This window comes from Perca fluviatilis, chromosome 9, assembly GCF_010015445.1.
Source record: "Perca fluviatilis chromosome 9, GENO_Pfluv_1.0, whole genome shotgun sequence".
NCBI classification, from domain to species: Eukaryota; Metazoa; Chordata; class Actinopteri; order Perciformes; family Percidae; genus Perca; species Perca fluviatilis.
The window spans coordinates 10,627,082-10,652,070 of NC_053120.1; the positions used below are offsets into that span (position 1 = coordinate 10,627,082).

The 24,989-nt window shown below is 39.2% G+C and overlaps 1 protein-coding gene across 1 annotated transcript; it reads right to left on the minus strand.

Moving 5' to 3' along the window:
* Positions 1-10: 10 nt before the first annotated feature.
* Positions 11-24,581, minus strand: fam102bb (family with sequence similarity 102 member Bb). The gene is made up of 11 exons (XM_039811029.1): positions 24,305-24,581; positions 18,842-18,962; positions 17,837-17,866; positions 17,282-17,398; positions 15,318-15,364; positions 13,556-13,650; positions 9,759-9,857; positions 8,203-8,437; positions 6,578-6,714; positions 5,652-5,721; positions 11-3,105 (listed from the first exon to the last, which is right to left on the minus strand). Exons 1-11 carry the CDS (start codon positions 24,448-24,450, stop codon positions 3,063-3,065), a joined length of 1,140 nt encoding a protein of 379 aa, XP_039666963.1. The 5' UTR covers positions 24,451-24,581; the 3' UTR covers positions 11-3,062.
* Between the last annotated feature and the right edge of the window lie 408 nt (positions 24,582-24,989).

Genomic DNA, 24,989 nt, shown 5'->3' on the forward strand with positions numbered 1-24,989 from the left:
TAAAACATGCTCAAGGTTTTTAACTGTTTATTTAACAGTGCAAGGTACACATTTGAAGCATCCAGGACACTTGTTAAGGAAGCAAATGTTGGTCGAAAGGACAAGTGTGGACAGTGTCAGAACAGCGCAGAACATCACTTTACAGGAGAATACATTTTACAGTTTTAGACAGACAACAGCTTCACAGAAGAGAAGAAGAAACCATGTTTGTAACAACATGATAGGTACCATGAAAATTATACCTGTGTCACACAGGTAAAACAAAAAAATCTCCCAAGTTATTTGGTAGCCATAAATCATGCACTTAACACGGTCTTAACTATGTAGTGATAACCCTTTTTTTCTTCACAATAAAAATATTTAGCAAAAATATGGCACAATATCAGCAATGAAAGATTTAAAAACAAAGACGATATCTTCATAGATGTGATTTTTCAACATTGGACATTTAAACTTTGCCAAAAATAGAAACACAAAATGAGAACACTGATTTACAGTTACATCATACACTGCACAGATATCGGTTTTTAACATGAAGTAATGAGAACAAAATGTTTTCCTACATGCACAATAGGCAAGTGAAATTGTTCCTTCAGTGTGGTAATATTCAGATTAAAAGATGGCACAATTAAAATTAGAAAAAAAAAAACATGGTTTAAGTTCTGCAAGCTAATAAAAGGACATCTTAATCATGCAGGACATACATAAAAACAGAACACTGACGTATAGTTAAAACACCATACACTGATAATGCATGTGCAGATATTGATTTAACATGTATATAGTTTATCTTGGAGGAGTTATCCTACCTCTAATATGGCTTATGATAGGAGACAGAACATTACAGACACTGTACAGTCCGTTTTCACTAGTTCTAATGCGTCTAGTATTCTCATTATGCATAGGCCTAACAGGCTTCCAGGTAATAACAGTGTGTTGTGTACTTTGGCTAATTTGCTAATAAAATGAATAAATTGTGCACTTAATCATCTTATAGGCTGGAAATGCAAATAGTGAACGCTCATGACGACATCAGGAGCTCAAACCTCAGCAGATATATATTGTTGTTAGATTAGATTTTTGTCTGTAGCACTAATGGTTCATATATTGATTGCATTACTCTGGTTTACCAGATGTCTGACATCAATGTCAGTCTTTGTTCCTCCCCTTGCTCCGATTGTGATTGGTGTTAAGAACCCCCCCCCCATTCCAGAAAATTAAGCAGTGTAGCCTGACCATACTCCAGCACTAACACAGCGCTGTGGAGCTAGGTCTGACAATGTGAGACTATGATTGCATTGGTTAATTATACTATGTTAATAATGTTTATTAATTATATAGGTTTTAAGACTGTTCTCAAATCTTACAGTTAAGATGTTAGGAGGTATAGATACACGCACAAAACTAGTACTCTAGGCCTTTTTAAAAACAGGTGCTGTTGAGTATTTTCCTTATGGCAGTGGATTACTTAACTAGTCCTCTGTACAATCCTTAAGTGAAACAAATGACAGTATGCTTCAGTTACACATTAAAAATTGTTAGTACGTCACAGGATCTTCCATTTGTTCACTGATGTAAGCTTCCTGGTCAACAGGCCAGCTCAGAAATATGTAGTTAAGTTGCAAAGCATAGGTATACAATAGATACATAGCTGAAATGCTTGGCATTAGATATATGCCCTTCTACAGTAATATCCATCACAGAAGCCCCTTTTTTTATTTTCGGTATCAACTGCCCTACAAAGGCAGACAGCAGTAACTTAGGGGGAAAACACAGTATGTACCAACAGAGTGTGTTTTTTCAGCTTTCCTGTCCTTTTCAACTATTTTTATTTACGAAAATAAACTTTTCTCATTATTCAGGTCTTTAAATTATGATAATTAAATGTATCCGTTTTGCTGTATACCACAGACTGAAGGTATCTTAATCACACCAAAGCACATGAATGTCACTAGAGTCAAAAGCAAAGATGGAGTTTACTAAAATCTGCTAAAATATGAATTCAAGAAACTGGATTACCAATATCAGTATAGTCAGAAAGTTGGATTAAAAAACTCTTTGAACAAAAAGTGTTGAACATATATGTTGCTGTGTTTTACCTTTGTAGGGCAGATTACTAGTGCAGGATTTTCTAAAACATTGCTCCGCGAACAAATGAGAACAAGGACCTGTTATGATTACTAGAAAGCAAATTGTCATGTTCTCCCATTTTCTTTTTGCAAGTACCAATATAGCATTCCTTACAAGAGATCATGTCACATCCCTTCACTCATCCAAGATAACAGGATAACGGTTACTACTGATAAAAGTGGTCTTGTCACATAGCGGACACGTACACATTCACACAGTCCACGTTCACTCATCAAATAGCTCAAGTCTGATGCCTTGTCTTTGTAGTAAAATACTCTCAACGGTTGTCAGAGTGCCAACAACTACAACTTTTTAGCAGCTTATAGGCTAATATTAAATACAACCTCCTATTTGAAAAGGAAGTCCAAAACAAACACTGAGAGACTAAAGGAATGTATTGAAAGCGCATGGCATACTCCTCTTCAGTGTAGATTTCAGTTTGTTCTGATGATGCACACACATAGCCTGTCCCGGTGTCCTCCATTAGAGAGAAAGATTAATCGTTTTCTTCCAGTTTCTAACAGTTAAAATTGGGTTGGGTTACGATGCTGGGTGATAAAGTTGACCTCAAAAGATGAGGCTAATCTACACCCAGAAAATAAGGAGTACACCGTTTCAGTTATATACATGTTAATGTTTTGAAAATACTGGCCAATGTTTCATTTCACTTCATTCATATCTGTATGTTTACACTGAGATAATAACGGTTTACCTCTCACTCTTAAAAATCGATCAGGGAGCTACAGTGTCACACAGGAGATATGGACACAGGAGGGCACTGTTGTAATGTCACAGAATGATCAGGTCAGAGACGGTGCTGCTGATCAGGTAACGGTTGTGCTGTAGGAATGCAGAGTGAAATTGACACAGCCTTGCCTCCAGTTTTTGTTTTTATGGAAGCAGTGTCAGTCCACCTCTGAGAGGCTGCAGGTCTAACGCTTTATGACCACCTGCTCGTACGCTCCAGCACCAACCCTGGGATGACAAAAAATAAAAAATAAAAAGGACAAAATTAGCAACCCAACAGAATATCTGGCTCACACATCACAAAGAATGGGCTGACAACTTACAATGCATCATCACTGAATCAATCATTCCCGCTTTTTAGAGTGTTCAAATTATTCTGCACCAAACCCGGTCATTATTTAAATACAGAAAAGTTATCAATACTTAGTAAATGTGCTAAAAGTTGAGTAAGCATTCCTATGGAAGTCCACTATTTATGTTAAGTTTCAACTTATCACTAGGCACTGTAGTAGGTATCAGGCTGTGCCGTTTAATATACCGGGCGAAATGATAGGCGACACCATTTTCTAACCGTGACCTAGTCTATATCCACGACGATCCACTTCTGGGATTGTTATTGTTCTGCCGGAAATTCTGCCGGATGTCACTCTTGTCCGTTTTCGGATGTCCATTACCTTATGCCTTCTTTGTGTTGTAATTTTAAACTCCGGTGGATTTCTGACTGTGGTTAACTGCTCCTCAGATCTCTGCAGGGTAAATCCAGACAGCTAGCTAGACTATCTGTCCAATCTGAGTTTTCTGTTGCACGACTAAAACAACCTTTGAACGTACACGTTCCACCAAAACAAGTTCCTTCCCAAAGCTGTTTTGCAGCGGCACTTTGGCTCCGCTCGGCGCTTAGCACCGGCGAAGACGATTGTGATTGGTTTAAAGAAATGCCAATAAACCAGAGCACGTTTTTCTGCTATCTGGAAATGCTGTGTGGACGAGCCAGACCCTCCTCCGCAGAACTGTGGAGGAAGGTCTGGCAATGCGAGACTAACCCTGATCTAATTTACTTTTAAGCTGCCTTTAAGTCCCACTCCCATCCAAAAAAAAGAGCAGATACTTGACCCGGCCCTATATCTACATTGTGTCTGCTTAGTGCTGCTAAACTGCTGTGGCTGGCCACGCTGGCTTGATAGGCAGTATCATCTTAATGCCAATGCCTGCGTCTAGCCGTTATCTCTACTTATCTAGCTCCACTTGTCTTACAAATAGTTACTAGTTATATCATACAATTCTCTGACCTAGTGCCCTTTTAAAGCGTCCTTGAATCCTATCCTCACCCAAGCAAACACTAGATACTCTGCAGCATGACCCGGCCTTATATCTACATTAATCTGATTATGTAATGTTATTAGTTTTGCAGGTATCTAGTCCATATGAACCAAAGTACTGGACAAATTGAAACTTTGAGCCGATGTTGGCACTAGATGAGAAGTTAAGGGATCACTGAAATGATTCACCCATGAATGTCCCCACCAAACTCTCAGGACAATCTATCCAATAGCTGCTAAGATGTTTCACTCACACCAAAGATGTCAACCTCATCGTGGCGCTAGAGCAAAGGTTTATAATAAAAATAGCATGGCAATCCATCTACTAGTCATTGACGTGTCAGTCTGAACCAAAGTGGTGGACCAACTGTCAGATTGATGTTGCCATCCCTAGAGCCATGTGGCAATAAAAGCTGAAACAGTAAAATAACACAATCTCCTAGACAACAGTTATTGTATCCAGAGAAAGTTGGAAGCGCCAATAATGGTTGAACCTTTGACAAAAGACTTAGTCGACTACCTGCACCCTCTCCATCTACATCTATGAATGGTATAAAAAATTTAATGTGAGCAGTTACGGTTATAGCCATTGGCAACCATTTTAAGAAATTGGCAACTGATCCTTGTCAACCACTTTATAACATGAAAATGGGGACAGCAAACATGCACCCTAATATATATATAATTTTTTTTTTTTTAAATATCTGTTGCATTAGTGATATTTAAATATTGCCGTTACAGTCACCAGAACCAGACATCACCGCACGTGCGTTTTAGAGACAATGGCGAAGCAAATTAAGATATTTGACTGTAGGACGAAAGGTTCGACTAACCTGTCAACATCACAAAAGAATGTGCAAATTGAAATGGTGAAAAGTGTCTAACTCCACAATTCAGTACTACACAGTTTATAGTCTAGTTTTCAAGTATTCAAAATATAAGATGACTAAAAATGGTAAACATATTTTCAGTTCCGGCAACCAAAAGCTAACACCTTATTGCCAGCCTGGCAACAACTTTTAAAAGTTAGTGTTGAGCCCTAATGAGTTAAAGCTATAGTGTGTAGTTTCCGTCGGCCCCATGAGGAATTTTAAGTAATGACAACAATTCTGTCGGTGCATCCACATGACACAAACCTTCCGTGATCGCGTTTCACCCCCACCCCTCCTCCACACAGTTGCTAGTAGCCAAGGAGGACACGGAGGATTAAAAAAAACATGATGGACTAGATGTAATTATCTTTACTTGAGTTTCTGCACGCGAAGGTCGCCGGACGAGACCAATTTCTAAACACAGCCATGCTGAGAAATACAGAGAGGGTTTTGTGGAGCCGATAGTCTTAATTAGCTTTGTACCAACTCATTTGGCCTTGGCTTGAATGTAACGGACGTTCATTATTTAAAAACAGTTACGCACTAGAGCTTTAAGTTCATTCAGTGAATATCCCATGCTCACCTGGTGGGAAGGTGATGGCTTCCGAGGGCTGTGCTTCCCCCAGGGCCAACAAACAGACGCAAGCCTTCCTCTGAAACAGAGAGTTGTGGTCAGTAGTCATACGGTCAGTACAGAGAGCACCCACATCCTCCTGTAGAATTCTTGTCATGAGGAGCAGCCAGTTGCTAGGCAATCTAAAAATAATCATGTATTGACAGCAGCTTTCTTTTCCTAGCTTTGAGCTGGATGAGACCTTGAAAAGAAAAACAATGCCATTCTCCTCAAAGTACACAGACTGACTCATGGGGTAGCACAGTACTGTCAGTTAATTATTGTGTTAGGCAAAGTAGCTGTGCATTTACTGTAACACACACAGTCAGACATTCTCCAGACTAGGGCGGCAACAAATGATTGATTGATACAAATTGAATGATATTTGTGGTTTGAGATTTTTTGATGGTCAGAAATATTTCTCGGCAACTATTTTGATGATTGATTTAGCTTTTGAGTCAATTTTCAAGCCCAAAATTTGCCGATACCAGCTTCTTAATTAGAAATATGTTCAGCTTCTTTTTATTTTCCATCACTGTAACTGTTAGTCTGACATACAAGAACATTTTAATGACAAAATAATGAATAGATTAATGAAGACAATTGGTAGATAAAAACATAATGAAAATGATTGTTAGATGCAGCCCTAGTTTAATTAACGATAATATTATATGAATCATTATCTGATTAATTTCCTGTCAATCGAGTAATTGATTAACATTTCTGCTACAGAGTTTGAGAATAAGGTTGTGTTTGGTAACTTTAACCTTTCCTTGATACAAGATGGGGGAAATCTGCCTGGGAACATACACAACATTGACACCCCAAACAAAGAAATGCAGAAATGGCGATTCCTATATGAGACACCTTACTGTTTCTCTGGATGAGTAGCCTACCTTCAGCACTGGAGTCCAGTAGGCTGGGTGTAAAGTCTTGACTCTGGAGGATCTTTTCTACAACATCGTCAGCATCCACCCGCGTGTCGTCCATTCTTTTTAGCTGAGACTCCATGGAGTCCTGCTTCACAGGGTGTCTGAGGAGAGGATAAACTTTCATGTCACTTTCATTTGACCACTAATGGCTTTCACCACAAACAGAAAATGGTGTTTGTTTCTCATAGTGAATCTACATTTCACTAAGTGCTAAGCAAGGGTGTGGCCAATCTGTGAGCCAAGGGATTCCATCTAAGCAGCTGGAAATGATTTTGTCGACTCATTGTCACCAAACTAGTGGTAGCTTCACACTGACATGTACAGATATGAGAGTGGTACAGATTTTTTCATCTAACTCTCGGCAAGAAAACAAAAAAGCAAATTTACCAAAACTAACTATTCCTTCAAAAAACTGGAACCCTGAACATTAATAACTGGATGAAGTAAAACACGCTAGTGTCTGAGGTAATAATGACATGAGAACTACATGACTAAATGCTGGTCTTCAAAGACTGAATATAAAGTGTAGCTTAAGCTATAAAAAGTACTTAAAGTGGCCATATTATGCTCATTTTCAGGTTCATAATTGTATTTTAAGGTTGTACCAGAATAGGTTTAAATCAAAAAACACCATATTTTTGTTGTACTGCACAGCTCTCTCTCTCTCACTGCTGCAGCTCCTCTTTTCACCTTGTGTTCATGTCTCTGTTTTAGCTACAGAGTGAGACATCTTTTCTTCTGTACTATCTTTGATTGCACTCGCACATGCGCAGTAGCTCAGATCGCAGATCATGTCAGCTAGCTAACTCTAGAGACAGTAAAAGAAAGGCTGTTTCTCCAACTTCAGTCAGTTACCAGGCAGGATTAGCTGGGAGACTTCTTCTTAACGTAAACATGTAAGTAGTTATTTTGTAGATTATGGTGAACTTGTGTGTGTTGTAGCAGTGCTTTGCCATTGAGAACGAGGTAGCATGCTAGCGCTAACGGTTGCGGTTAGCCAGCTCGTTTCGGCTAGTGACGTAGAAAGCCGTGCAGATTTTGAACTTATCACCCGGAGACTGAAGGCAGGACACATTCAGAAACCCACATCTCACTCAAAACAGCATGGATGGATTTTTTTCAAAGTTTGTATGTGTGTGGAAGCACCAAAGACACAAAATAACACCTCAAATCCCAGAAAAAGTGATGTTTTCATAATATGGGCACTCTAAAACCATACTTCCCAGTCTTGAGTTTGTGAAGTTACTCTGCTTGCTTCATGGTTGGACACTTCACAAACACAAAGACTAAGATTTTCATCATTACCAAGATCCGCTATTGACACCACATAATGAAACCACACACTCTTCCGCTGCTCTGCCTCGCTGCTTTTTACTGCATGACAGCTGCTTCCTGAAATGTGACACAGACTCAGGTGTGATTATGCCTAAAGTTTTGTTAACTTCCTTAAAACAATCGCTACTCTGTAATTACCTACGATAAAAGCGATCAACATGACCTGCTGACTGCTTTCTGTATGACAATGATTATTATCTGGATACTTTTAGTAAATTACCTTTCTTTATTTGACAAATCACCTAAAGATTCACCTGTTGAGTCGTTCACAGGACGAGGCGCTCCGTACTGGTGTGCCCGCTGGGTTGTTAGTGGTGGTGGTGGGGACCGGGTGTTCAGGCAGAGCAGGACAGGGTCTGGACTCTCTGTCTCGGTCCTCGCTGGGCTCTGGGAGGCTGCCGATGCCCGTTGAGGCGCTGCCCACTGAATGGTTTCTCCGGTGGCTGAACTCTGACATGCTGGAGGAGCGCGAGTGACCTGTGCTGTATCCTGAGAAAGATTTTATAATATAATAATACAGTAGCAGGTCGAAATTCTGCTATTGCTGAATGTAAGTCCTATAGTCACTCTCTTTAGCTCGGTTTTCTGCAAAAACAGAGATTGGCTGCTATATTCTTCACTAGGTTTCACCATCACTATGATCAGTAATGTTAAGTTGCTGTACGCCCTGAGAAATCATGCAAAGGTGCATTGGAGCATTCAAGAGATTGCAACCACCAGCTACTGAGATACATCCATAATATTATATGCATGCAGTAATACTGTAGCACCAGTGGTCTAATCTGCATTTAAACATTAATGAAAGTGGATCAATTTGATGTATGCACATAAAAGTCCAATAATTGCTGTACAAATGAACGACAAGTGCAGAAGAAGATACAGATGTACTGCCTAATATCTGAATGAAAACATGAATTCTTAAATCAATGATCTGCTATTCATATAAGGCATTATACAGTTTTAGTTTTCTTTCTTTCTGGCAAAACCCATTTTGCTGTGCTGTCAAGCGGATTTGCAACTTGCAGTGTGTTAAAAGATTTAGCAGTGCAGTAAAGTTACACGTACACGCTGTTCATGTCTGCAGGAAGCCATTTCGGGCAAGAGACATCGGAGGCTTTCAGAATCAGTGACATCCTTAAAATCACTTCTCAAAACATTTAACAAAAAATGCATTATATTACTGCTAGCACACTGTTTTGGTATGATTATTGTTTGTATCTTATGTTATTGTTTGGTATTTTATTTTTGTAATCTTTTATTTTGTCTGTTTTTTTTATTTTTTTATTTATGATTATCTCAGGGTGTCAGATCACTACAGCAAGGGAAGAGCAACTTCCCACACACGTTATTATGAGGCAGGAAATACATTGTCAAATTTAAAATTAGAGAGGCATCCGAGCCGTTCTTAGCGCATCTCTCCACTTCCTCTGATCTTTTATTACAGTCATCTGATCTGCCTGTAATGGAAACTCGGGCCTCAGGTTTGAACTGCTCTGGTGTAGGGTCACTGGAAAACAGTTTTATCACTTCCCTCCTCTTTAGTCAAAAGCTTTTCTCAGTTTGACCTTGATCAGTTTGACAAAATCATTTCTCCAGAAAAAAAAGAAGGATTTATGTGTTGTGTAGTTTATGCTGGTAACAACTAGTTTTAATTCTGTCACTCACAAAGCCAGCTTGGACAGCTACATATACATTATATACCATCTGCAAACATGGTCTGTATGATTGCTTGCCATCCATGTCAGGTCGACAACAGTAAATCAGGAAAAACACTTTTTTTTTTTTTTTTTTAAATGTGGGGTGCCCTTACCTGAAAGTTTGGACTGTTGGCTGGCGTAGCTGGACGTTCGGGAGTGGCCGCAGCCCCCGAGCTCATCAGAAACAACAGGACACTTCCCTTCTCGACTCTCTGGGAGATTAGAAAGAACAGAAGAAAAGACAAACGGAATGATGAAGGTAGAGATGTTCCAATACCGATAACCGTATCGGTATCGGCTCCGATACTTCCTAAAACGCTGGTATCGGGAAGTACTGGAGTTTATGCACTGATCCGATACCACGTAATAAAGCCCTAAAGAAAATCTATGTTAAAGTAGTTTATTTTTGGTCTTTTTCCGTTATAACTGACTGGCAGACTGCATAATAAAAGAAAGTTCTACGGCATTCATTGTTTGTATTTGTTCACAAAGAGTTTAACCTGAGCCAGACTGAAAACAAAGATAGAAATAATATCACATCCATACAGGGATAGTAGTATACAGTTGTTAAAACATAATAAAATATATGACACACTGGTATCGGATCGGTACTCTGTATCGGCCGATACGCAAGTTCAGGTATCGGAATCGGTATTGGGAAGCAAAAAATGGTATCGGGCCATTTCTAGACGAAGGCCTAAAAGTTTAGAAAGAGTCTGTTCTATTGCAACAAACTGCCATAATTAAGTAAAAAAGCTACATGTTCAGCTTTTCTCATGCCTCCACATATAGTTAGAGAGGCACGGGACAAACAAGAACAAAGCATGCAAGGCTCATTCTGTGTACTTATTTAATACCATGGCTCATTCTCAGCTCAATACACCAGATTGGTGTATGGCATAGATAGTTTTTGTGAATGAAAGCAGGAATAGCCGAACAAAGTAATACCACGGGTTTCTGACGTGAACATTTGTGGTCGATTGTACTAATTGAAGGAGAAGGACCGCACACGGACTTGTTCGTTTCACCAACCTCTATTTCAGCAACATAGTGCGGAATCAAAAGCCCAACATTTTCGACAGAGATCAGGGGCCGAACAAGAATGCTGGGTTGCAAACCACTTTTTATACATTTCCAAAGACATTTTAAACATAACATTGGTTGACTGTACTGAACCAAAATTAAAGCAGCAACACAGTAAAAATCTGAGCTGCAGCAAGTTTCTTTTGTAAATGATCAAGTATACAACATACCGTTATTTGCAGAAATGCCCAACCCCAGAAACTGTATAAAGCGCCTGAGATTGTCGACTAGACAAGTTTCCATTAAGACCACAGAGATAAACCCAGTTTGTTACTAGCATTTTTTTTTTTTTTTTACTTTATTTTCGACAACAACAGAGAAACCTCTCCTCTGCCTCCCACACACTGTCCCTTACTTCAGCATCCCTGAATGAATGAGCGACTGATCACAGTTGGCCAGGATCTGAACACAGCAGTAGCTCTGCTTGGGGTTTGGCAAAAAACAAACACATTTAGAGGAATAGTTGTTTAATTCTATTACAATATTATATCCACGATAACAACCGTGCCACAGCTCAAGTGGTTCTGCAATGTAAAGGAAATCATCTGCAATCCACAATATCTGTGAGGCTGAAGAGATGGAACTGTATGTACAATAGTGTCTGGAGTTTGAGCCTTTTTAAAAACACGTGCAGCAACATGAACATGTGTCAAGGCAAACGGGCAAAAAGCTGAGCTGTGACAAAGCAGAAGAGTTCAGAGTTCAACTGCCCGCCGGAAAGGAAGGAAAGGTCTCTGCCTCAGCCACACAACAGAAAATAGACACGATTTCAAAAGAGATTAAGCATAGGTGTGTCAAACATGACCTGGCTACTGTTTTCCCCCCAATATAATGCACATTTTTCCTAACCTTTTCAAAAACACGGTAACTGTCTTTTTTAAATAGTTAAAAAAAAATCTAGTGTAGAATTTAAATAATTAATTTTGTTCAAAATTGAAGATAGCATATATTTGTTATGAAGAATTGTGATTCTAATACTGATACAGGTCATCTTTGACTCACTTATGGAACCTTGTAGGTTCCAGTGACCCGGTGCATCCAAGGGTTAACAGAAAATCTCAAATCAGAGAAATATAATTTTATTTCTATGATCTCAATCAATTATTTGTAACACTAACATTCAGGAAGATATTATGACAGAAATCCATCTAAGAAATAAAAGGGTACACCATATTTCCTCCTAATTTACCAAACCTCCCATTTGAATTGATACTGCTCACACACATGAAACACACCTGCAGCGCACATACGCTGCAAACTTGCATGGCCAAGACATGATGATGCTGACAGGAAAGTGTTTTGTCTTTAGCAGACAAATACACATGTTGTGTGCACATACAAACACACAAACCCCCCTAGACAAACTTGCACACACTCCTATTTTTAACCATGCAAGAGCCTACAGGGTTCGAGCAGATTGTAGCTAATCTAAAAGAGAACTAGTTTGAATTATACATGAAAGAGCTGCGCTACACTTAAGCTTCCATGAGAAACAACACTGCAATATGTTCACACATGGAGAAACACACAAAAAACAAGACAGAGGGGGGGTGAAACAGAAATTTAGCAGGAAGGGGCAGCTGGAAGAGAAATATTTGAATTTGAATATTTGAATTGGAGATAAATAGCCATTATATGAAGTATGCACACACACACACACACACACACACACACACACACACACACACACACACACACACACACACACACACACACACACACACACACACACACACACACACACACACACACACACACACACACACACACACACACACACACAGGCTTGCAGCTTAATTAACCTGTCAATAGTAATGCATAAAAGTAAGAAACTAGAGGTTAACTTCCATAAAATTTGAATAACTGCGCTTTTCCATGCGGTGAAATTGATGCTTGTCTTGATGTGTTTGAGGTTTGACTTCAACAACCAACCTGCAATAAGAGCATGTCACCTGCAGCAGTTCTAACTAATGCTGTATGCCAACAAAAAGGTGCGGACAATGTGCAAAACAAAATTGGCCTGCACTTTACTGTAGATATATGGAAGTCGCTAAACTCTGTGACAAATAACCTGTGTGAAACGTTTAATAATGTGGAGGAGCAGCAGGCAATGGTTGGTTTGCATTAGCCGCAGGGGCTAAGCGCGGTTTCAAATTTGGAATTGAATATGTCGAGGAGGCAGGTAAATCAAAAGGTTATGCTATAGTTGAATTTGAATTTCTAACTTTACATTTTTACTCCCAAAGGTGTTATAAAGCAATACATTATTTAATATAACAGAGCACTCTATCAGAAGGTACTACTTTCAATTGATTATGGCTTCCTCTAATCTGAATTTGGCCAGTAAACTTGGATTCTAATCACTCTAAGATTATAAATGTAACCTAATTACTTACTCTGAATCTTTTTATATCAACGGTTAAATCTGCTAGCCACATATACTAGAAATTGATGCTACAACAACGACAAGCGATGAGGTGCGCAGTAAGCTTACACAGCTATCCAGATGGGGATCTAACCAAACTGAAAATGTGTTTCAGCCTTGGGATTACAAGTCAAAATGTTGGGAGGAAAATTTTAGCTTTCCTGAAAGTTATCAGGGATGTGTCCATGTCATTCCAATGTAAATCTACACCAATTATTAGCAAAGGCTTAACATTGCAAATAAAGGCAGACCAGAAAACAGTGAGGTTGTTACTCTAAACCTAAGACTCCGCACGCAATAGGATGGCTAACAAGTGTGCTCTATTAGGTGCCTGTGAATGTTTGGAAAACATGGGATGACTAAGCAGGGCAGATGAGTGTAATGTGGCGTGATTTGTCTCACCAGAACAGCCTTTCTGTGAGTCCCCTCCCTTCCTCTCCTCCAGCAGGCTCTCTCCATCACCCTGGATCCCGATCACTGTGGCTGTGGAGGGAGGCCTGGTGACACAGGAAAGACAATAAGGCTTTTTCTCCTGTCTTGTATTTCAATGTGTCAATTGTCTAATATTACAAAGCAAGGTGAGAAAGACTAAAAAAACGGGTGAAATGGAGGTCGTGAGCATTAAATCATTAAGATTAATCAAGGGAAAGAGCATAAAATATTAGCATTCAGAATAGCATTCAGCTAAAGCCAAAAGTGAACATACTGTAGATGCTTAGTATTTGAATACATGCTGGAGCTTTTGGCATTAACATACAGGCTACTGAATAATTTTTAGGTCAAATTTTGCCCTTGGGTGAAACAGCATTTCTCTGACACATACTTTCACTGAAAGTCACATTTCTACTAGAATAACTAGTGCGACAACTTGCAGGATACTTGCAGGATGAAATCAAGCAATGCTTTTGGATTGTGAAATTCTGATTAGCCAACAGTTCTTTCGGCTTGCTTAAAGCAACACCAAAGCACTTTTCCTCTTCGGTCCCCCTACAGGTTGGAAGCGGAATTGTCCATTACCGTTCTCATTCGAACTACAGATCCACTACCCGATCTGGCAAACTTGCATAGTGCGGTTTTAGCCGCAGATAGAGGGCCGCAAAGCGAATGCAGAAGTGCCGTTCACCCTGTTACGAGTTGATGAACAACTAAAACAATTTTGGAAACATTATTTTAAGGTAGAAAAGAATCTTTGGTGTTTGCTTTAATTCTGTATGGTTTGATTCTCATGAAACTTTCTCAAGTCAGACGTGCAGCGCTGAGAGCTGTCAGTACCACACCTACAGCAGCAGTCTTGGATCCACTCCCAAACAAGTGCAATGAGCAGCAGATTATAGCAGCAGACTGAATGTCAGAATTTTGGCACATAATACAGAATCATTTTTTTTCTGTTTAGGGTTTTTACCTTTATGTGACAGTGGCAGTAGAGATACAGACATGAAATGTATGGAGAGAGAGAGAGAGAGAGAGAGAGAGAGAGAGAGAGAGAGAGAGAGAGAGAGAGAGAGAGAGAGAGAGAGAGAGAGGACACTGCTTTAAATTACAGTCCAGTCCAGGTCAGGTCATTGGGTTGGTTTTGGTTTCTCAGGGAGACGGTAAATATCTAAATCTGGGCAAGCTCATAGTCGAACACAGGCAGAAGAATAGTTTAATTCATTTATGCAATAAATGGTTTTACAATGGAAGTACAGGTTAAATGACTATGGCTGGGCAATATATCAATATTATATCGACACGATATGAGGCCAGATATCATTTTAAATTTTGGATATTGTAATATTGTGATATGACACAAGTGTTGTCTTTTCCTGGTTTTAAAAGCTGCATTACAGTAAAGTGATGTCATTTTCTGAACTTACCAGACTGTTCTAGCTGTTCTATTATTTGCCTTTACCCACTTAGTCATTGTATCCACATTATTGGTGATTATTTATCAAAACTCATTGTGTAAATATTTAGTGAAAGCACCAATTGTCAATCCAACAATATCGCCCTTGGTGTATTTGGTCAAAAATATTATGATATTTGATTGGGCTCCACATCGCCCAGCCCTAGACTGAACTACAAGTGAGCTGCCACTAACCCTGACTGACTTAATACAACATGAACTGCAGACCAAAGCAGATTTGGCGCCATACAAAAGGTGAAAAATATCAGTTTGACTTACGTTTTAAAACAGGGATCCCCTGACATGAGCTGTGTACTGATGATGACCTATGAAAAGAAAGAAAAAAAAAAGACTTTTGATTCAAGCATAGTTGTAGCCTGACAAGCCAGACCCACATCAAGATGTTGGGTCTGGGAACTCACCATTGGCAGGGCTCAATCCGAGGGGCGGGAGAAACGGTTTTCTTTCAAATTCCCTCTGCACGCAATAAGAAGGTAGCGAAGCTAGTTGATAGATTAAACTTTTGCCGTATCCAGTCAGCAAAACTCCGAACAAATCTTCCTTTTTTAAGAATGATTTCAGTGCCGTTCTTTGTTCTTTTCTCAAAGAAAAGCTTAACTCCAAGTCTTCCAGAAGACCGCTGTTCCCAGCAGCAGCAGCAGCCATAAGCCCCGCGCCCACCGACTCTATACACGATGTGATTGGCCTGACCAGAGTTTGGTTTTTCCAGCTCGCAAGCCAACGGAGAGTGCCTAGACCCCCCTGGCTGCAAAATAAATCTGCTGCCACTAGGGTGAGTCTAGATTTCTAGGCTAGCATAGTTGTACTTTATTCCAACTTGATGAGAATCGAGAAAGAAAACGAAAAAAAGTAACTGGAGATTAACCAACTGATCTTAAAGAGCCATGGGGAATCAGCATACTAGGGCTGGGCGATAAATCGATTTTATCGATTAACTCGAATTTGTAGTTAACGCAGATTTGTTTAAATGAAAAATCGATTTTCTCCTTAACATTCACCGACGCTCCCCTCTGGGCTCCCGTAGCTCCTAACGGTCTCATCCCTCCCCCACACGTTTGCCGTAGAGATACACAAACAACATGGCAGCGACAGGGACTAACATTAATTATTTTCTTAACCAGTCGTTTTATTACTTACTTATCTGTAATCTCCGTCGAAATGACCGGCCGCTCGCGGAGCTCTGTCCCCGGCTGAGAGTCACCTATTCTGGGCTAACTGAACCACCAGCTACCGCTAACCTGAAGGAGCACCATGCGGGGCACCAGAGGCGGTGTTGAGGAATTCTTTTGCGGCTCAACACATCTACTAAATGCTGCTGATACAACCGAGCTGTGACGGAGGTCTGTAGCGGCTTAAACAACTTGCAATCGCCGCTCTGTAGCACGGAGCTCCGCTTCGACGTTTGTTTTATCGCTACGAAGGAGCTTGCTACAGGTATGCTACATTCAAGAGACCACGGGATGTTAACGTACGTTACTCAGCAACAGGTGAAAATAGGGGCAAGGTTGCGCAATAACGTTAAATTGATTTGAACTTTTAGCGAGGAACGAGAAGTGAATTACCACCTGTATGTGTGAAAACAGCTTTATCTCACGCATCCGTTTTGTTGTTGTTGAATATATAGCCCCCCCCCCAAAAAAACCTGAAACCAATTTATATTTCCACAAAATTGGCATGAATAATCATAATGGTATACATGTCCCATGTGTGTGCGTGTGTGTATGAGTCAAAACAAAATAAAACTTGTTTTGAACATTTTCTTTGTCATCTGCAGATTGATTTTAAGTAGAGGGAGAAAAAAATCGATTTAAATCTTAAATCGGATTTATTTTTATTTTTTTAAATCGGGGATTTTATTTTTAGGCCATATTGCCCAGCCCTACAGCATACCCTGACTAATTCCAAATGTTAGGTGATAATTTCTTTTCTTTTTGTTCATTAGACTTAGTCACAAATTAGGAATGAAAGTTGTACATAAAATAAAGCAGATAATGGCCTAATTTGCCTCTTATCTTCCACAGGTGACACCTCTTTTACAATTTAACGGACTACCTGGTAACCTAGCAATTGTTGTTCAATCCTAGATGTTTATGCGAAAACCTTTTTCCGCTCCTGCTTCCTAGTTGTGAAAAACACCAGGGTTGTATTCAAAACACCAAGGTTTCCTCCTGAAGACGTCAAATTAGACTGGTGTGGATGCGTTACCGTAGCTTCAACGTTACCTTGAGAATGGAGTTATCCTGGCGAGTATTTTTGGTATCGTAGCCTTCCAGCAGACATCTGCGGGTTGTATTCCCTGAGCCGGCAAACTCTGCTAAATTCAGATCTGCAAAACCAAGCTGAAGGAGAAAGAATGACACTGGGTGAACTTCGTTTTCTTTTAGGAGATTGATGTTTGGCACAGTCAGCACTCTCACAATCTCTGGATGTAAAATGCCAGCAGTCACGAATGGGAGAAACTACAGGGAAAAACAATATTAATTCTTCAATGACAAGCTGGTAATTTTCTCCAATTTTAATATTTACAGGGAAAAAATCTTTCATCTAGTCTAGAAAGTCCACAAGAGCTTTTAGCCTGCTCAGTAAATAATTAATTGCAAACAGTAAAAGCGATAACATATGACATAATGAGCCAACCCGCAGGCAGCGATGGCCATCTGTTTGCTACGGGCTCACATGGCGTTCTACATAAATATGGTTGATTACTGCTAATCTAGGCGACCTGGAGGTTGGGTTAGGGGATGGGGGTTGGATGACATAACTATGTGAGGAAATACCTTTGCATATGCCTTCCCACCTTTCAGCTCCTGGAAAAGAGAAGATACATATCTAAATTAAACTGAACTCTAAACTTATGCTCCATTTAAAAATGATTCAATTAAAAAAACAACAACATTGCATTAGTGATCACCATCTGCCCGTCAAATGTGTTTGAAACTGATTTGAGTTTCAAAATTCTAAAACAGGAAAAGAAAGTTTAATTAAATGTTTTGGCTCCATATAAATCAAAGTGGAGAGATTGAGTCATGCTCTCCAGTCCTGGTACTGTTAATGGTAACTTAACAACTTCATTCTGGTCTGGTAAATTAATATTATTACAAATATGCTACTTGCCACGAGCAGAGAAATACACAGTACATCAAAACTACTCTTTTGCTGTTGGGTCCAAATGGTAGCAGGGGCAACTGTTTGACATTTTAAAGTTCAAAACCTAAAAGAACAAAAGTACAGTTCAGTCCTTGACATGCTCCGTGTCCTAAAACAAAGAGGGCAGGGCACACCAGAAATAGCTTGCAGCTACAATGTGGAAACACAAGATGCATTTCACCGGGAAGGCTTATTCAGGCTTATCCATTTCCTTGATTTTACTGCCGTTTTTGGCAGTTATAGCCTATAAACTATGATTAAACTACCACAGCACAGAGCACGCTCGTGTTTAAGGTTAAATGTTAAAGGACAGACAAAGGATGGTCGGCCAAAGATTTCACTGTGTGATGAGTCTGTTTTCTTAAGAATGCTGTGCTTGCTAAATGTGTTTTACAGTTCATATTTCACTCTCAAGTTTCAATTTGGCACATAAATGTGAACGTACAGTAACTAATACCAGAATTTAAGCCAGGTAAAGCAATTTTACACTGACAAGAACAACAGCCTTTATTTTTGGCCTGATGCATCTTTAACCTGAACCCTGTACATTCACATGCAAAGCATCAGATTATGAATCAACACTATGTAGGTATTACTATATGTGACATCTGGAGCTCGGTAACCACATACTGTACCTTTCTGACAGACACACGGCACATGCAAGGGTCCAGTACACCTGTCCCTGCATTGGCACTCATCTTGCAGGGGAAAGAGAACCGTTTCCTCCATCGAACACAGTTAGCCTGCACCGGCTCCCTGCAAAGGGAAATCACAAACACTTAGACCATCTTTCAGCACTCTGTAAGGTCAGAAATGCATTTGTTATGCATGGGCTGCATTTTGTAGTCACTAAAGCCAATTTACAACTGGATGTTAGCCAGCTTCAGAATGATACTCCTATAGTAAAGGTGATTGGTGCAAACACTGGCAGGGATTTGGGATTTCAGTCCTTATGTAGCTTTGAACACATCTCTGTACAACTGAAAAGCTGGTTCATTTCCTTTTGCGGTTTGGAAAACTCACATTATAACCTCTGATTGTAGTTGGCTCCTTACCAGAATCATAATGCATCATATCTATACATGGGAAAGAAGGTTTCTTACAAATATGCACAAAAATTAGGGATCGACCAATAATGTTTTTTCAAGGCCGATACGATTATTAGTAGTTAGTAAAACCGATAACCGATATTTGGAACCGATGCGCATTTACAGTGAGTAAGTCAAGATTACGATTTTGGAATGTTACAAACTCCAACACAAAACTTTGTTTAAAGGCTTTAAGCAATTATTTAATAAATTAGAAATAAACATAATACACAGTAAAAGATAGGGACATTAAGTCAGACTCAGTGAAACCGAAGCAGAGGGACAGACACAGAGCTGTAGCCAAGCCAAAGAAGCGCACTTGGTTTTTGTTTGTTTTTTAAGATAATTTTTTTGTGCATTTTTAAGCATTTATTTGGATAGGACAGCTTAGACATGAAGGGGAGAGAGAGGGGGAATTACATGCAGCAAAGGGCCGCGGGTCGGAGTCGAACCTGTGGCCGCTGCGTCGAGGAATAAGCCTCTATATATGGGCGCCCACTCGCCCAGGTGAACAAACCAGGGGCCCCACAAAGTAGCGCACTTTTTAATTAATTAACTTTATCTGTTTTCAGGCAAATAAAACGCAGATTCAGATAAAATGCAAATGGCCAAAAAACGACCCTATCCCTAACAAAAATGAGAAAAAAACTGCCATTGAATATCGCAACTGTTCTGTAGTCTTGTTTACTTGTTTTTTTTTTTTGATAAAAAAAAGTTACAGATTTAAAATTTTAAACAATTGCCAATTTTTGACTGTATTGCATTTAGAAGAGGTTTTTGTAACGCTGCTTCAGCCGCGTATTTAACATTTGAGAATGTTGGCTTCTTTTGTAAAATGCAAAACAGTTATGGAAATAAATGTTTATATTCTTAAAAGCAAATGATTGAAAAATGATGTTTTGCATCAGTAACAAAAAGGTATTGCATTGGCAATAGTATCAGGAAATTTCAAGCATCACCCCAACCCTACTCACCCAGCATTATTCACAACCATTCACACAGTATTGAGAAAAAAGATTAGTATTGACTTCCTGCCTTGTCACTTGTTTTTCTTTTTTTTTGCAAGAGCAAAACTTAATTTCATTAAGTTTTAATATCATTATTACATAACAATGAAAGTCACTAAGGCTGAATGACTACTGGTTTAACAACCCTCGCATCTCTTCCCCCTGCTTAAGGCTACTGATTCAAGTTGCCAATACAAGCTTATGTGCTTAGCCTCAATTGGTTCAGGCCACTTATTAAACAAGCTAATTATTAAGAATGCTGTTTTAACCAATTGATCTAAAGGTTACGGCAGCAGGTGTAGCTCGCTTTGGCATGAGAGTGAAAGAAACACATGTGCACACATCCCCGGTCAATAACTAGAGAGTAAATGAGAGTGAGGTAGGGGTGCATGACATATCAACTGGATATCGTTATCGCGATATCACGTTGCGCAATATTATATTGAAAGTGTCGCAATATGTATGACATTTTTTTTATATTTACTTTTATTGTTTCCAATATGTCCTGTTCTGTAGACATGCTCTTTATTTATTGTTTTTATGCTGTACAACCAGTAAAACATGTCCTGTTCTGTAGACATGGTTGTTATTTATTCATTCATGTTTTACCAGTCCAATATGACTGTCAGTTGAAATAAACCTTGTGTTGTAAGAAAACTTGTTTTATTTGTTATGAATCTATTTTGATGCATTTTCCCATAACTTTTGCAATTTTACATATGTTAAAGAAATATCGAAATTAATATTGATATCACAATATTCATCATGAATATCGTAATATCCCATTTTGTCAATATTGTGCAACCCTAGAATGAGGTGTAGTCTACTGAGTGACAGAATGAGATGAAGTGAAAGAGAAAAGAGCATGTATGCGTGGGCAGCATTACGATACCCCAGATGGCCTCCCTTTCACTGGCATCCTCTCTTCTCCCACTCACCTAACCAACTCCCTTCTGTCAAGATAGTCCACATGCCATTCATTTGGACCAATTTTGCTGGATTTAAATACAAGCAGAGCCGGTGCTTTTCCCTCTCAAATACAGTACAAATAACAATGATGCAGTTTACCTCCGAAATATTGACAAAAAGAGACAAAGACGAGGGATACAAACAGAACGTGTTGCAATGCAAGACATTTACGATATAAGACTTAAATGATCACCACGGCGTGCAGATCCCTGTTAAGACTGAACTGGACTGAATATACAGGCCCGAGTCGTGCACTGCATCCCTGCCTCGCTAGAAGAAGAACAAATTGCGTGACTAATGTTTTACAAACGATGACTTCATCCTGGGGTTGATACATTTCCGAGAGTGAACTTCCAGAGTCAGAGAGGGAACTCCCAGCCAGCTGGACACTGCGTGCTTTACTGCATGTACTGTAACTCACAGCACTTCTCAGTGCAGCAAAAATCCTATTATACGTATGTGAGAGTGAGTAAGCCTGGTTTTAAGCACATGCTGAGGTTGTCTCTTTCATCTAAATACATGGGTCAGATGTCTTGTTAAACTACAGCTGCTCTCCTTTTAACAAAGCAGCTGCCGTCAGGCTTCAGGCATTAAACTCTCTCATTAACGCATTGTTACATAGAAAACTAAAAATGTTGACATGAATTTGGTGCAGGGTTTTCTAACGTCCAGGCCTAACTGTAATTCTGAATTTGTCCATAAAATGTTACACTTTCAAAAACGTAAACTTATATAACAAGGAAAACTTTTTTTTTTTTGGGCAGTAACAATGGTGCAGTCCTCCTGATGACAAGCCACACCAAAGGAAAAGAAAGGCTCAGAAAACAACAATCCTAACTTCCCTTACACTCACAGTTGGGATGACTCAAAATAGTGTCAGGGGAAACAGTGACGTTTGAGGGTCTAACAAATCAAACTGCTGCAAAAATTTTATTTAATGACGCTCGAGACTCGTGACTATGAATTATGTTACCTTAAACATTTCAGAGCCAGAACAGGATGTTTTAATTAGAATCTGGACCGTATGAGCTTCACAGTCTGGGTAATGGGATTAAAAGCCTTTTAGTGTTTCTTCGCTTTGATTCAGCTGCAGTGGCTGCTCATATATAACAAAATGTACAAAGAAAATTGTAGCTATATTAAAATGACCTTAATGTCATGAACTTAGAAGCATCCTGATTCGCAAAGTCTGACACGCTGGGCCTTTCTAGCAAGCCGTTTTATAAGAGCTACTTACTGTAGAGCAAACAGAGGGCTTGTTATATAATCCGGGTGAAGCCATCTAATCCCTACAGCCTCACTCTAAAACAATGCTATTCTCTTAGTCCAGTGTTGGAAGACAGTCTAATTTATGAGCAAAAACCCCAAAACAGGTTAAAGAGGAGATGACTGTCCGTGCTTGTCTCAACTTGACAGCAGTGTATTGGTAGTGTGTAGTCTGTATAATTGGCATAGGATCATGTAATTTCTTTTCTTGAATATGTTATTGGATGTCTTATCGTCTAGTTCCTTTTCACAACCATTTCAGTGCAATTATCATATCATACCCATTCAGCTACATAGGACAATATTTCTAATTATAGCTGAAACAATTAGGCATTTAATCAATCCATCTATTGACAGAAAGTAATCGCTACATAAATTCATTCTTTTTTTTTCAAGCAAAAACACAAAATAATCATAATAATGCATTGGCTACAGCTTCTAAATGTGAATATTTACGGGGTTTCTTCTTTTTCTTTCTTCTATGATAATATTTGGAATATCTTTGGGTTTTGGATGAAAACTGCAACGATGTAGATGGTTAATGGATTGAAAGAAAATAACTCTGCAACTATATTTGATGAATTGTTTAAGTTATTTTTCAAGCAAAAGGAACATTACCTTGTTCCAGTTTCTCAGTTGCAAAAATATGCTGCTTTTCTTCGTCTTTATGTGACAGTAAATTAAGACATTTATTTGGGTTTAGACTGTTGTTTGGACAAAAAAAGCTACATGCTTTCCCCTTTGTAGTCTATATGGGGCAGAATGATAAAAAGCCACTTTAACTGTTACTTATAAATACGTAAAGGCCCAAAACTGAGTGAGTCAAGTAGGGCTGGGCAATACATGGATATTATATGGATATGATAAGAGACTAGATATCGTCTTACATTATGGATATCGTAATATCGTTAGAAGTGTTGTCTTTTCCTGGTTTTAAAGGCTGCATTACAGTACAGCGATGTAACTTTCTAAACAGGCTAATAGAACAGATGGAAACAGAGTTCTAGCTCTTCTATTATTTTCCTTTACCCACTTATGTCCACATTACTGATTATTATTTATCTAAAATCTCACTGTGAAACATTAAGTTAAAGTCAACCCTACAATATCGTCGCAATATCGACATCGATGTATTTGGTCAATAATATTGTGATATTTGACTTTCTTCATATCGCCCAGCCCTAGAGTCAAGAGATCTGGGCACTTGTAAGATGGAGGGAAGTTTAACATAGTTCCTTTACACATATTACCAACATTATTATAATATAAAGTTGGTTGCATATTGGCAAAGTAACGTTATCCCTTTAAGCATCAATAGACAGAGGAGTCATATTTAGCTGTGTGGCAGTTAGCTATGTGACAAGTCAGCTGGCTACTCATAGCACAGTTAATCAATACCACGACCAGCGAGGAAGTCAGCCTGTGAAATGTAAATGCCAACTAATTTCAGAGCAGTAGCTAATTGTCACACATGCTAAAGTTTGTTTTCTCCACTCGATGCTAACATGGCGTTTACAATTCTGCCTCGGTTAAAATAGCTTTGACTGGAAGGTAACGTTAACGTTACATTTGAACAACCACAATCAAACACCGTTACAGTGGCAGACAACTGACTGACGTTAGCTAGTTTCTAACGTTAGTCATGTAGCATGTTAGCTGGTGAGCTGGTAGCTAATGTATCATAGTAGGCTAAAGCTCCTCAGCTATTTTAACCTGCAAGCTTAAAAAAAAAAAGCCAGTCAGTGTTTGAATGAGTGCACATCCTCACCGAGAAGACTCCTCGGAGAACCCGCCGTCCAGCAGCCTGACTTTACAAAAAATGACACCGTTGACGAAGGGGACCGACGAGAGATCGTCCAGCTCGAAGTCCACCTTGAACTTAAATTTCTTTTTTTTCATCATCATTAAATCCATACACAGAATCAGTACTCTTGAGAAGATGCTCCAATATCGCCTCTCGCTGACATTACAGCCCCATTGTGTTTAGTGCCGACACTGTTGTGGTGTGGGAGGATGGTAGAGCTGCTGTTGACACACAACAGTTACAGTCAGTAAAGCTAACGATGAAGAAGAGCTACTTTCTGTTGTGAATTTTCAAAATAAATTAATATGCTTTGAACCCATTAACAATCATTGATACCAGTGGTGGAAGAAGTATTCAGATAACCTCTTTGGTTAGGGTAGCAATACTGCAGTGTAAGAATAAATGCTTTAAGTAAAAAAGGGCTCATTTTAATTACTTTGGATATTGATAGATAGATAGATAGATAGATAGATAGATAGATACTTTATTCATCCCGAGGGAAATTTTAGGCATCCAGTAGCTTAGACAACCATAACACAACTAACACACATACACACATACATCTCACATACATAGAAATCACTCACAGAAATTTAAAGATTTAACAATTTGTGAAGTGATTACAAAGGTCTGGTATGGACTGACCATG